Here is a 15,015-nt window from a genome sequence, read left to right as displayed (position 1 = left end):
ATCACTCATAATTCTACAATGCATATATAGCCACTTTTAACATGTTTTTGTTTCTCGTGTGTATATATGCAAATATTAGTGTTCACACACACATATATATACACATACATATATAATATATATGCCTTAAGTATATAATAAATATTTTGGAATATGTGTATGTGTCTATTCTTATTTAGATATATAAGAATTTACCCCTGTAATTAAAGTTATTTGGAAACATAATTTTAATGGCTACATAACATTATACAAATAAATGTTTATTTCTCTTTTTTTTTTTGAGACGGAGTCTTGCTCTGTCGCCCAGGCTGGAGAGCAGTGGTGCCATCTCGGCTCACTGCAACCTCTGCCTCCCGGGTTGAAGCGATTCTCTTGCCTCAGCCTCCCAAGTAGCTGGGGTTATAGGCGCCTGCCATCGCACCCGGCTAATTTTTTGTATTTTTAGTAGAGGCAGGGTTCACCATGTTGGCCAGGCTGGTCTCAAAATCCTGACCTCAAGTGATCCTCCTGCCTTGGCCTCCCAAAGTGCTGGGATTACAGGCGTGAGCCACCGTCCATGGCCTATGTCCCTCTTTCATCTTTTAAAATAATTTTCTGAACATTTAGGCTTATTTCCTTTTGTCACAATACATAACAATAGAAAACATATTTTTGCAGAATGTCTTTGTATCTCTGGTTATTTTCATATGATAGGATCTTACAAGTAGATTGTAGGATAAACGGACTACTAAATTGCCTTCAGGAAAAATTATATCCATTTGTATTTTTACCAGAAGTTTGGGTCCCCATCTCATGGTGATTTATTGAGTATTTAATGTTATCATTTCTTTATCTTTGCTAATAGGCCAAAATGTGTATTTATTTTACCTTGTACTTCGGTGGCATGTCAGTTATTATTTTACTATCTCTCAGCTCCACATTCACTGTTGGTTGTCTGCTCCGTGAAAATAGATACAGGCCCTTTAAATGTTTCCTTAGCAGTTTGAATGATGGCATGCTTTGTCAGTAGAGGGCGCTGGAGACACACTGCAAGAGGAAGGGGTCTTTCCTGATGGCTCCGGGCTGGCAGGCCAGGCTCCTGGAGAGCAGGCTTTTTTCCTTCACTACTTTGACTGGAGTGGTTTCTCCAGTGCTGGTTGCCTGTAGGGTGTAGCTTTCTCCAGCATTTCTCCACTTGCTTCTCCAGCTTTTGCTTTGGGCAGTGGTGGTATAACCTGGAGCCACAGTGCAAGCCTGTACCGAAGCTCCAATTGCTGTTCTCCATCTCTTTTCTTCAGCTGGGTGCACACTCATATAGAGGACCCTGATGGACTGGGCAGCTACTGAGCCACTTGCCTGAGCTTTGTCTTGTGCAGTCTCGTCACACACAAATTTATGCTAGGTTCCTGCAAAGTAGGCCCCTCCGGCTCCTAGTCCCGACAGGGCCTTGAACAGAACCCCTGACTCCTTCTTTGTGCTCACGCTTTGGCAAAGCCCCAAATCCCTCTGTGTATCTCACCACCTGCCTCAGCTGGTCTACACCCAGAGGGTTGGTTGTACCTGCCTGTCCGGTATCTGTGGTCCTGCTCTGGCCTGGGCAAGCCAGCAAACTTCTCTCCAGTGGGCTGCAACCACACCTTCTCCAGTGAATTCTGAAACCCTCATTCCTGCTTTTCCTTGTTAGGATTCTTTCGCTCAGCCTGAGGGTACCTTCTCTTTTCATCTTTATTAATATTCTTCTAGCATAGCTTAATTATTCTTTATATTAAACTTTCCCCGTTTAAATTACTGCCTTGTTTCTGTATTCTGATTGATACAGACTAACACAGTTGATCACAGAAGATATGACTTTTTTCACATACTTAGCAGCCATTTGCATTTTCTCTTCTGTGATTTTCCTTTTCATATCTACCTTTTTTTTTCTGTGTAAGACTTGGTTCTTCTCTTATACATTTCAGTCTATTAAAGATTAATCTTTTATCATGTTCATGGCAGGTATATGACACTACTTTATTTTTTTATAAGTATGTTGAATTTTAACTATTACATTTGCCTCATTTAAGTGAGATGAGACTATTTTCTTATTAATTGACAGGTGAAAGAATTACGATGCAAGCCTCTGGTTTATTCAGTAAGAGAGACTTCTTAGGCTTGAAAAGGTCATAGCACACTTTCATCTTCATCCAGTGTAGGTGTGGTAATACTGAGAAGGAATGCCTTTGTCTTAAACATGTTTTGTATTTTAATATTGTTAGTTAATCTTCCAATTGGGTTTATTGCATATAATCTCATTCCTTAGAACTTGTAATATGATCAGACAATTTACTACAATGCCTATGAGGAATGCAAATATAATTAGTTTAAGAATGAATGTTGTGTATAACTCAATTTTAATATAGAATTTATAAATAAAATCAGAGACTATACTTACAGCATTTCTTCATTTTTAGTGTTTTTTTTCAAGTAGGTTAAGCAGATCTGTAAGTACCCTGAGAGTTGACATGTAGAATAAGATGCTAAGAGGGCAGAGTTTGGGATTCCCTACCTAACTTCAGCTACAACAGCCTTGCTTTATCCATTGTATTCATTCAGCAACAAATGGGTATTTGTGGGCCAAGTCTTGCTTTAGCTGATATAATATGTCTATGTGACATACATATTTTTTGAAAAATAAATAAAGAAAAAGTTCAACTCACTTAAAAAAGAGCTTAAGAAAAGTCTTGAACTGATAGAACAGAGAGAGAGAAAAAGGACTAGGGGGAGGTTCGAAAATTTAAATTAGGATTGCTTAAAATAGTCTATAATCTTTTCCTTTCCAAAGGCCAGACAGCTCTAATGTTACAGATAGCCAGAAGTCAACAGGCCATTTAAGATAGTCCTAGATTTTATGAAAATGCCAGAGTTTTCAAGAAGCTATGAAACACTGTCACTATTAGGTAGATCCTTGATGGTGTAAGACACTGTATTTCTTTTTCATTGCAAGAACTGGCAACTTCTTTTTTGTGAGTCATTTCTGAATTCATTGATTATGTTTCAGTTCTCTTGAGAGTCCAAGTTAAATGAAGTTTAAACTGGTTATCTGAAGACACCATTTAAATTTGAGTTCATTACATGTTTTACTATAAAAGCGATTTGGAATACGCAGTATTCAAGCTTATTTCAGTTACTGAAACTAAACTCAAGCTCATTTTGTCCAACTGTGAACCCTAGTTAACCTCATCACTTCAAAAAGAAATGAGCTTTTTTGACATTCAATTTTCTACAGATTCAAGTCTCATATATATTCGTATAAATGCAAGTACAGAACGTATGCATTCATCAAATAGTAATATCTCTGAGTTTTTTGAAGTGTTTTAGCAACAGCAGCCTGTACTGCTAAACTGTTGTCTCTGTTTTTATTACTAGCTTATTTTGAAGACATTTCAGTATAATAGCCTTTTCTTTATTGAATCTGAAAATGAGAAGAAGACAGACGATTAAAAATTGACATATTTTGTGCATTGGACTATTAAAGAACCAAGTATCCAATATGCGTGTTCTTGACTTACTTTGTTACTATTCTTTGAATCTCTGTTTTCTCTTCTTCATTTAATCTTTGAAGAATGGATTCCAAGAAAGAAAAGTGGAAGTTAATGTACTGAGCCACCTAAGAAAGAAGAAGAAGAAGAAAACAAAAAGCAGAACAATTATGCAAAAGGTGCTGAGTCAGGAGGGAAGCAAAAAACAGATTCAGAGTGATAGTATTCGTACATCACTGCTAATTTCTTCTGCATCTTTATCCATGAGGAAAATGCGAGCATTCTTTTCAGAAGGTCCCTGCAGGAGCCTCTGCAGTAGTGGAATGTCTGTCTTCTTTAGTCGTCTCTGTTCTGCAGTGAAAACAAGAATCAACCACAATCAGAAGTTCATGCTGGAGGAAAAGAAGGAAGATAATTTTCCAATTTATTTTTCTTATTTAACTCACTGTGAAAAAAAATAGCACCTGCAACAGGAGGCAATTATTCAAAAAAGCAAATTGAAATTAAAACTTAAATGAACTTCTTTCTCTTACTATATCTCAAGGTTTGACTTAATGTCTCAAAGAACTCAACCTTCCTTTGGTTAGAATGTTCAAACAAATCTCCAGTCTGATAGGCCTTTTCTAAAGCAACATGCCTCAATACTTATTTAGGTTTCATTCCATCATTCCTTCATCCATACAACAAATATTTATTGGTTCTTTCCAAGTTCAGTTGATGTAATTCCATCTTTCCAGTTGTTCAAGTCCGAAACCATGTAATTATTTTCAATTCTTCCTTTGTCTCACTCCACACCCAATTCTTGGCTCATCTTTAAAAAAATATTCATGAGTTTTTTGAGATCAATAATATCCTTATTATTTATTCATCTGTGGGCTTAATCCATTCAGCCACGAAAATGAGATAGAGAAGGAAAATACCTTCCCATCTGGCATGTTTCCAGAACTTCAAATTTCCAAAAGTTATAATATAAATACTCCCGCTACAAAAGTACTTATAGCTTTCTGGCAAAGTAGTTTCACATATGGGATTTCATTTTTATCAGAATGAAGCATGAACAAAACATAGTGTCCTTATATTCATCTTATTTCCTCATTCTCTCCCTCACCTTGCTTACTTTCTTCAGAACAGTGAGAACTGTTTTCATTCCCTGAGCTGGACTTATCCCAGGAAAAGTCAAGAGAGAGTCTAGAACTCGGAAGCTCAGCCTCCTCACAATTAAAGTGACATTACCCATTCCTGTTTACACAGTGCCAGTGTTTACTGTTCTAATTCCTCTGCCATTTCTGAAGCAGTTGGAAGCCTTGACAATTTAGCTCCTCTCACCCACCCACCAGAACCCTCTTTTGACCTTCAGGTTCAATGTTAAGTTGGTTTAGTATCCTCTTGCTTCGTGATTCTGCTTTATGATCATCTGGGATGATTATTAGAAATACATATTCCTAGAGTTGTCCCCTGATCTGGAAGGGCTTGGGAATCTGCATTTTAAATGAACTTTATAGGTAATCTGAAATGAACTACAATGTGAGATACACTGTAATGGGCTTTGTAGCTATAAAGTTAAAACCCACTATCTCTGTTTTCCAGATTACTGTCCAAACAGGAGCCACATGCTCTCTTCTTTTCTCTGTTTCTGGTCCCTAAAGGGTCCTAGTTATTATTATCCTCAGTTATGGATATATACAAAATTTTGACACATAATATAAAAGAAAATGGGATTTTTATAGGTGAAATTATAAAGAACTACATTTTTTATAATAAAAATAGACTTTTTTTTCTTATAGAAGCAACACACTTGTTTGTTCATAGGTCCAGCACCTTGTGTGGAGCCCAAGAATGACTGGAAAAAAACTAAGCCATATTTCTGCTCAACTGCAGGCTAAAGTTAGAGGTGTGAGGAAAGAACGAGGTGCATGTGAATGGAATCCAAGTCTTGGAGAGCATCAAAGAGGGAATTTTCAAATCTTGTACAACCTAGCTGTTCAAGTTATCACACAACATTTAAGACTTCTTAATAAAACTGCTTTTTTTAAACCTTAAAAAAAATTCCCTTCCTCATACATGCATGCTATTGTAATTGGAACAAAAGAGAAAAGTATAAAGCAGGAGGTAAAGCACAACTGGAATTTCTGAGCCCTAAGATATGCTGCATTACCCTTTGAGTGTCCCCTTCAAGCAACTCTATGCACACACACAAACGCATAATACATAAACGTAACCATATCATGCTTGCTATTTTTATTGTACATGCCTTTTAAAAAATCATTTTTTTTCTTTGTATTTTAGACAGAGTCTCCCTCGGTCACTCAGGCTGGAGTGCAGTGGCGCGATCTCGACTCACTGCAACCTCTGCCTCCTGAGTTCAAGCGATTCTCCTGTCCCAGCCTCCTGAGTAGCTGGGATTACAGGTGTGCACCACCAGACCTGGCTAATTATTTTTGTATTTTTAGTAGAGACGGGGTTTCACCATGTTAGTCAGGCTGGTCTCAAACTCCTGACCTCAAATGATCTGCCCACCTCAACCTGCCAAAGTGCTGGGATTAAAGGCGTGAGCCACTGTGCCCACCACTCCCCTTGTCATCCTCTCATCTGCATCTCCCCAATCCCCCACCAGGTAATCTATCTCAATGGTTTTGTATTTATCACTCCATGCCTTTCTCCCTGGTCATATGACCACATATATCACATATTTAAATGGGAGCTTGTAACTGTTTGTTAAAAAAATGGGATCTTGTATATATACTTTTAGACATCTTGCATTTTTCACTTAAAATATATTATGGAGTTCCCTCCATTCTATTGGCATAAATCTAACTCATTCCATCCAATGGCAGCGTAATAATCACTTATTTAATAATTTCCCTAGTATGAGTAACTTTGTCTTTAGCTTTTTGTCCTCATAAACAGCCTTGCACATAAATCTGTAAGCACTAGGGCTTACATTTTTGTGGGATAGAGTCTCACAAGCGGAATGGTCGAGTTAAAGGACATATATACTGTAAATTTTAATAACTATTGCAATAATAATTTCCAAAAAAGAGAAAGTCATATTTTCACCAGTGTTGCATAAAAATATCTTTTTACCCCGATGCATGTCAGCCACAGGTAGAATCATTTTAAAGCACTTTGCCAATCTGAGAAGTGCAAGATAATATTACAGTGTGGCTTGAGCTTGCATTTCCTTAGCTACTTGCATTTCACTGAGTTTAAGACTTTCCTGAAACTATTTAACTGGTTATTATAGCTTTTTCTTTAAATTGTATTTTCATGTTTTTTTTCTATTTTTGTTGAATTGTTTGCCTTTTGTAGGAAACTATTGGTATTATAGTTATTAATCTTCGGAGTACATTGACAATGTTCTTTGTAATCTACTATTTGTATCTTTTAAATTGTTACACAGTCCAATATTGCTACCCTTTATTTTATATCTTTTGGTTTTCTTTCTTTCCTAAACAAAGAGAATATGAATATATATGTGCCCTTAGAATTTTCCAAAAAATAGATCTTATCTTTAAGCTTTCTATTTATAAGAAATTTAATTTTATATATGTTTGGAGATACAGCTTCCATTTTCTTAAGGTTGTTCTGGCATCAAAATGTATTATTTTATTCTAATAAATTTCTGGCTCAAACATTCTGACACTTAAATTATAGCATGAGTTTTTTTTCTACAAATTGACATAAAATTTTTCATTTGTGAAGTTTTAAAAACTTTCATTTCAGTATCACTTTAAGTTTTCTCTAATCTCTCTAGCATGCTCCTAGCATCCCACTTATAGTGCCTTCCCAAAGTTCTGCTTCTAACCTTTCACCCGCTACCACAAAGTTCTCAATATGCATCTCTACTGAGGAAGAGATAGCACTCCCGCAATGTGTCAGACCCTGTGCTAAAAAAGAGGCAATATCAATGTCAGAGAGAACAGGTGTGCAATCGTGACTCCTCTGAGTGACACTCAGAAAGGAAAGCCAAAAAGAAAGTTACAGAGATGAGCAAAGACAAAAGTGCATAACAATTCCCGAGGGTTCTGATCTCCATTCAGATAATTTAATGTCTGGCCAACAAGCAAACTCTTTCATATAATAAACCCTTCAGGGATACCTTATTCTTAAGTTATCTTTCTTTAAAATTATTGACTATAGATAGTGTTCTAAAGACTACGCCTTCCTTTCTTCCTGCCCATTCCTCCCCTTTCTCCACAGAAGGAGGTAAACTGCTCTTCTGCCGTCCCTCTGGGCAGCAAACTGTAACACTTTAGAGTCAGGTACAAAGTGTGATCAAACTTTCTTACCTCCTGTCGCAAAAATAACGTGAAGAGCAAAATCCTGGGGACTATTTTCAATCTGTCAATGGAAAAAATGAACAAATATAAATTCTTTGTTGTTATATGATGTTTTCTAACCTGACCAGACCCAAATCATGTCTGTTTTCTCTCTTCCATTTTTCACTTTTAGACATAAAATCTTCTCTGCTCTTATGGGAATTATATAATTTTTCAAGGGATAGTTACTAAAAGGTGTTATACAGAGGAAAGAATCTTTCAGTACTCAACATACAATTTAGATTTACACGTTCGTAGATCTTTTTCAGAAGAGTGGATTTATGTATTTACAGTTGAATTACATATAATATGTTTATAGCTCAGTTAAGTAATAAAGGTTACCTTAAATTTTTGGAGAAGTTGCTTTATTACTTCTTCAGTTCTCATGTTACTGTTTACTCTGACCTTAGTTTCTGATCCAAAGGCTGGAATGAAAATTGATGTCTAGAAAAAGAATTGTCATATAAGTCTTTAAAATTATATTATATTAAGGGTAGTCAATATCTTGAACATAGTCTTCTTATAGGGTAAAAAATAATCCAAGGTTATCGATTTAAAAATTTTGTTTTGTTTTTGTTTTTTTGCTTTTCTTTGTTGTTTTTTAATATTATGTGTTATTTTAAGCAGCTTTATATTGTTTCTAGAGTAAATTAGGTAACACACCATTTGAGGATGCTTATAACATTTTCACTGGACAATTACATCTCTCTTTAGTGCAGTTGAAGATTTCAAAATAAGTAAGAAAGAATGTCACCAGATGTGTATTTAAAAATGGAAAGAGATATCAAGGAAGGATTTATTTCCATATATTTTATTTATATGCACAATATCCCAGTATTCCAAGGCTCTGTAGAGGGTGGGTTCAGCAGACGTGGAGATGGGTGGGTTTTGGGGTGGCTCAGTGGAATGTTAAAAAGATAAGTCTTATATCTTATTTGAGAGATTTGAGAGATCAGCAAATTAGCATCAAAGTATACAAACACACAGGTATATAACATCCACACATGTAACACACACACGGCATTTGTGTGGTAAAAATATGGATACGTAAATAAGTTTTCTGAGAAGATGTATAGAGAATGTCTAGGATACACTTTTATAAGTATGAGAAAATTCATTATTTGTAGACATTTTAGAGCATTGATAAGTTATTCTGTGACATTTACGATTTCTATAGAGCCCTGGAAAACCACATGTTCATCCCACGCTAAGTTGAGAATATGTTGTACATGTGGTTTGATGCTGTTTATGTGAAGAAGCTTCATGCAGTATGACAATAACATAGATTACCATTCAGGAGACCTAGATTTTAGTGCCTACTAACTGCCCATGAACTCCAACTTTGTCAACTCACTTAACATCTTTATTGACTCACTTAACATATATTTGATAAATGACTTCATTTATAAAATGAGAGTAAGACTAAATAATCTCTAAGAGTCCTTCTAAAATGTCAACATACAGTGAATTTGTTTTTCAGAGCAATATTTTAAATCCACAGTCTTTATATCAGTTGTGTTGGCCAAAACATATAATGAAACCTGTTATCATTTAGTATTGCATGGATAGAAATATACTACTGGTGAAGTTATATTCACCATAACTAATCTCCAGATAAGACAATCTAAGCCTTTAATATGTGCATTATTCATAGCTTAACAATATTGGCATTAACAAGGGGCTTCATAGTATAAAAACATATCTCACGACACATAGCAACTTAAGAAATATATCCACTACAATTCCTATATGTCCATCACCGTATAATTATTGATAGAATGCTTTGTTTTTTCTTTTTTGTTTGTATTGTTTTCTGCTAGTTATTAAATTACAGTGAATGACATTTGTGTAAAATATCTATAGTCCCAGCTTGAGCTCATTCAATCAACAGCAACAACATAAGCTGATGTAAACTGAGTTCTTTTTTTGTGCTAGGTACTATTCTTATGTTTAACTTACCTCATTTCATTCCATCCAATCAACAACCTTGTAAAGTAAGAAGAATGAAGGAACTAAGATCAAGAGATTGAGGACGTTTTAAACTTGCTCAGCAAGAATGTAAAACCAGGCTGTCAAACTCCAGGGCCCAAGTATTTTACCACCATTCTGTGCTGCCAACCTAGTGTCAATTTCATTTTCAGCACAAGTGATCCAATCTGAAAGTCACTTGCTTGGAGCAGTGTGGCTTTCCTTCTTCAACACAAATTACCCCACAAGATAATGACATATAACACAATTTCTGAGAAGAGGGAACCAAGACAATTTGTAGCTGCCTCTCTGTGGGGGACTATCGATGCTACTTTATAGCTATGAGGATGATTCTGGAACCCTAAAATTCTGATATGAATAAAGAATTGAGAAGAGAGGTTTCTCCCCACAAGGCTCCAAAGACACACTATTGATACCTCTGAAGAATAGAAGAAGAAGAAATAAAGTAGAAATCCTTACAGGAAAAAGCCTACAAAGCAATGAGTTCCTATTTCTTCTTAAAGGCCTCAGAAGATACCTGGCACAGTGTGAGTGCTAAGTATTTATGAGATGGAGTGATGAATGATTGCTAAGGTACATCACATGAAAAATATTTGAGTTCTGGAAAAAAATGATGATATATTTCCTACCTTCAGCAGAATGTAATGTCTTACAAGCACTATGGAAAGGCACATATAAATTTAACACATATTAAATGAAAAAACGGAATGTGAATTGTATCTAAACTACAGCTACACTTACATAAAAAGGGTATGTGTATAGGTAAAAGACCTGGAACATGGCAACATGAGAAGTACGATTTATTGGAATACATTGGCCTGTGGCTTTTATTTAAATGCTCATGTTCAAATGTCCTTTGATCCAACCTCTTTGTGGCACTTACGTTATTCCAATATTGTTGTTGGTATGTTGGTTTCCCTGCTCAGTCCCTGAGCTTCATGCTGGCTGAGACATCAGTTGCCTCATCTGCATGTTTTTAATGCTTGGCAGAGTGTCTGCCACTTAGATAGAGTTCATCCATCATGTTGGTTAAAAACTTGTGTTCTGGAGTCAGACAAAGCTAGGTTCAGGTTGAGAGTTATTACTTAAAAGTAGCATAATCTAAGACAAATTGCTTAATCTCCATGACCCTAATTAGCTTATATGTCAAGTAGAGAAAATAATGGTACCTATTTCATAAGATTGTTTTAGGGATTAATAGGATTATTCAGTAAAAATCTATTTAAAACACATTTACTTTAATACCTAGCACATAGAGAGTGCCCCCAAAACGTTAGATATGCTACTATTATTATTATGACTTTAAATTGCAAATTGAATTGAGTGGTATCGTTAGTGAAACAGGGAACCTTATTTTATATTACATTAATGGAATTGTAACCCACTTACTTCATGGTTATAGAAGTGTCCATTAATAGAGGCTCTATTTTTCTGTCTTTCTTTTCTGTCCATCATCAGAGGCTTCATCCTTTTTCTCACCAGGGCTGCTTCACTCATGGTTCTATAGAGCATTGGGGAGTCTGGTTCATCCTCTGCATGTGACTTCAAGGTGTTGCTGTGATAAGATAAATAGTCTGGGAAGAATAGATTATAAGCTCATATCATTTAGCTGCCTGTCTCCTAGCATCCTGAGTGGATTTGTGTATGCTTTCATAATTTTAGGAATATTGCTATTTTCTGGCTGTGTAAAAGCATTATAGTCCACTGCTTAGCTGCATATTTACTTATTAAATGTTGCCTGAGACTGACTCAGCAAATTCTGCCAGTATCTCATATAAAATTCTTATGTCTTATTCTTATGTTTCATAAGAAATGATCACAATGATCATGTTTGGAGTTTGGGCATTCCTTTATTCTTAATTTATTGCAGAGTGAATTTTATGGCATTTCAGAATGTTAGAGCTGGAATAAACCCAATACTTTATCAGGTTTGATCTCTTATAGGTAAGAAAAAGTACAGTGGGTTGAAGTGGCTTTCCTATGGACATAGTACTCGTAAATGATAGAATCAGGTCTGGATCCTTATTATACGTTGGCCTGAGTTCATTGGAGCTTTCCCTAAAAAATAAACACTGGGCCTTAGTTTTCCTATAAAACTACAGAAAGCTCTTTGAGAAGCCATTTATATGGTATGTGGAGCATTGAAAGATTTTGTTCCCATCTTTTATAAAAGCAAAAGGAATGGTATGCTTTGGACTAGTCCTACTATTTGTAATATATCACAAAGGTAATTCACATTATATTCTTTTTAGAACATTCCAAAAGTATGGTATGAATGACTTTTTCACTTAGTTGCCCACTATCCTATTATTTCTTCTCATCGAGTCATGTATATTTAACAATGATTCATGATTTATTAGTCAAAATTTGGTTATTGAATTATTACAATTTTTATAGCAGATTTTAGAGTATAAAATTATAGTGTAGTGTTGAACAGCTCTAGTATCTATTGAGTAGGCAGAAGGTGTTTAAATGGAATTGAATGGAGCTACGATGTGTTACTAGCCTAAGATGCAGAAGATTCAAACCTGACTTCTGCCCCTCTTTCTGCTTGTATCCAGTTGATAGTGCCTTTTTCAATTTCCTCTCCTATGCATATTCATATGTAAGAATAAGGCCATTAGGTGGCATTTGTGTTTTATTTTACTTTAGGATTTTAAATAATTTTCTATTGTAATTAGAACATCATCAAATAGGCATGAGATATTTCTTCCTTCTCCAGCACTGCTGTTTAAAATACAAATAGATTTTTATGATGTCTTTGATGCCAAGATACTGGGATTTCCTTGGGTTTAATATATATTTTTAAAAGGATAATTGGAAGGGCCCATATTTAACAAGATGTAAAGATCCCACGGGATAAAGATAAGGGAACCCTGGAAAGAACATCATGTTTGTCATAGGATCTGGGTTCTTGTGTAGTAGCAGAGGAGGTGAAATTGAGAATGATTTGAAAAAAGAAAAAGAAAACAAACATTTCAAGTTGCTGGTAGGCTTGTGAAGTTAATGCTAGTAGGATACTCTTGTTCACACTGAACTGACTTTGTAAATCACAGCCCCATTTCAGGCACATGAACCCTGTCCACCACCCCTCATTCTAGCTTCAGTCATCAGCATCCACTACTCTTTGAATCTTATGTGTATGTGAGAATTACGTGAAAAAATTCATATAAAATACAAAATATTATGCTTGATACTTAGAAGAGTCTCAACAGATTACAGCTATCAATAGCATTGTTATTACTCTTACATCATCACCATTATAATTACAACTGCTAATGTCTCACATCCCTGGAGCTGGCATTTCCCATTGGTTTGCCAAGTTCAGTATGGATCCATTTGATCCTTAAGTATATTTCTCTTTTAAAAAGATCTTTGAAATAACTCCATCAAATATAAAATTGACTCCAGAATATCTGTGTGTTTCTGAGAAGTAATGTTATTGAAATACCTATTAACTAACAAAAACGTTCAACTTCTAAAAAGATACAGAATTAGGTCTGATGGGCTTGGCCTAACATATAAAGCTATTGAGAATAATAAATGACTCTAATCTTTGGGGAAGATATTGAACAATTTTATGAATACACACTTTATTAAAACTATTAGCTCTTCCTATTCTAATAAATCTGAGTGATGTAATATAATTTTTTAAAAAATTATATTTTATATACAAAAGTAAGGTTCTTAAATGTCATACAAATACTATAGTGACTTAAGTTACTATGTTCCTAAGATATTAAAAATATATATACATATAAAACAAGAGTTTATTGTGTAGTAGTATGAAAAAGGTTAGATTTCAGGGAAACATATGGGGTCATACTTTACATTAATTAAAAATTAAGTCTCCCAATCAATAAGATTTTGATACTGACCTTGCTGGGAATTCCTTGCTTCAGACATTGGAATCTGGGTCCTGTCCAGCTCACTAATACGATAGAGATCATCAAATTCCCCCCAGCGTGTCATTCTAAAAAGTAATAAATCTTGTATGTAACATCAGTTCCATTCATATTGAAGCCTATGATGGTTTCCAGATTTACAATATTAATACAGTAATACTGTGGGCCTCTGTAGGTGGATATATCATCCAAAGTTATAATGATTTTATGATATTATTAAAATTATATTCATATATTCATACCAAAGTGGTCAACATATGTTTTAAATACTTCCTGTACTTTTACAGAGCTATCTTCTTGACATAATAATTCAGTTACATACTGAAACACAAGTTATATAGATTCTGTAAAACATATGTCCAAATTGAATTAGTAAAAATCAAGATGATCAATTGTTATAAAGATATTTCACAATACTCTTAGGAGAGTTTAGGTATAAAAGTGTTCTTTATATATCCTGTCAATATGTATTGTACCTTTTGCATTCAAAACATTGTTAGGTAGAGTGGTTCTAAAATAATAAAATGTGATGCCTATCTTCTAAGGCACTTGACTACCATGAAGAATGTAGTTTACAAAGAAGGAAAATATATGAGTTTTCTGCCAGAAAATTATGATTTCATAAAGAAACTAACAATTTTAAGTGCATTCTAGTGCTCAGAATAAATAAAACCTGACAAATGTTTGTTTTTACAGCAGGTCAAAACTCAATTTTATTTTATTTATCTGGTCTTAAGTTTCTTATCCTCTCTGTGCCTGTGTCCTCATCAGTAAAATGAAAATGATAATAGTATGAGGTAGGATAGGTTTGTTTTGAGGATTAAAAGAGTGAATTTGTATAAAACTATTGAAACAGTGCCCTGAAAATAGTAAGCATTCAATATAGGTTAACAATAATTATAATTATCCTCATCTCCATTGCCATCATCATTATCATCATCATCATTATCATCATCATCAGCATCTGTATCCATTTCATTCCTGATGGGCCAGGAACCATTAGAGACCCAAGGTGTTCCTGGATCTCTCTAGGCAAATGGATGCTATTACCTAAGAATCTCTTCAATAATGTCTGTTTTCCTTATGACTAAAATATATTCCACTTATAGGGAATTTGCGGCATTGACTCTACCCAAATTTCATTGGTGGCAACAAAAAAAATTTATTAAAACTAATCGTAGTGAATATGAAAAAAATCACCCCTTATCCTCTTTACTTTTGGATTCTTTTGAAGCCTGTTTTATGGCTACTATATCATTTGAGTCTTACAATAGCCTTATGAGGTAGAGAAGGTAATCCTAATAT

General features: G+C 34.9%; 1 protein-coding gene across 4 annotated transcripts in view; it reads right to left on the bottom strand.

Moving 5' to 3' along the window:
- Positions 1-259: 259 nt before the first annotated feature.
- RASSF6 (Ras association domain family member 6) overlaps positions 260-15,015 on the bottom strand; it is a 46,825-nt gene continuing 32,069 nt past the window's right edge. For 3 of the 4 annotated variants that reach the window (XM_078003483.1, XM_078003484.1, XM_001103698.5), the window contains 7 exons: positions 13,684-13,778; positions 11,195-11,379; positions 8,159-8,260; positions 7,787-7,838; positions 3,730-3,848; positions 3,528-3,625; positions 260-3,430 (listed from right to left, as the gene is read on the bottom strand). In XM_078003483.1, coding sequence (XP_077859609.1) covers positions 3,355-3,430; positions 3,528-3,625; positions 3,730-3,848; positions 7,787-7,838; positions 8,159-8,260; positions 11,195-11,379; positions 13,684-13,778 — 727 coding nt within the window. In that variant the 3' untranslated portion in view covers positions 260-3,354. The remainder of the gene's footprint in view (positions 3,431-3,527; positions 3,626-3,729; positions 3,849-7,786; positions 7,839-8,158; positions 8,261-11,194; positions 11,380-13,683; positions 13,779-15,015) is intronic. The other variant, XM_078003485.1, reaches the window with a different exon arrangement.

Source organism: Macaca mulatta, chromosome 5, assembly GCF_049350105.2.
Source record: "Macaca mulatta isolate MMU2019108-1 chromosome 5, T2T-MMU8v2.0, whole genome shotgun sequence".
Classification (NCBI taxonomy): domain Eukaryota; kingdom Metazoa; phylum Chordata; class Mammalia; order Primates; family Cercopithecidae; genus Macaca; species Macaca mulatta.
The sequence above is the reverse complement of the archived record's forward strand: the minus strand, read 5'-3'. Positions and strand labels throughout refer to the sequence as shown.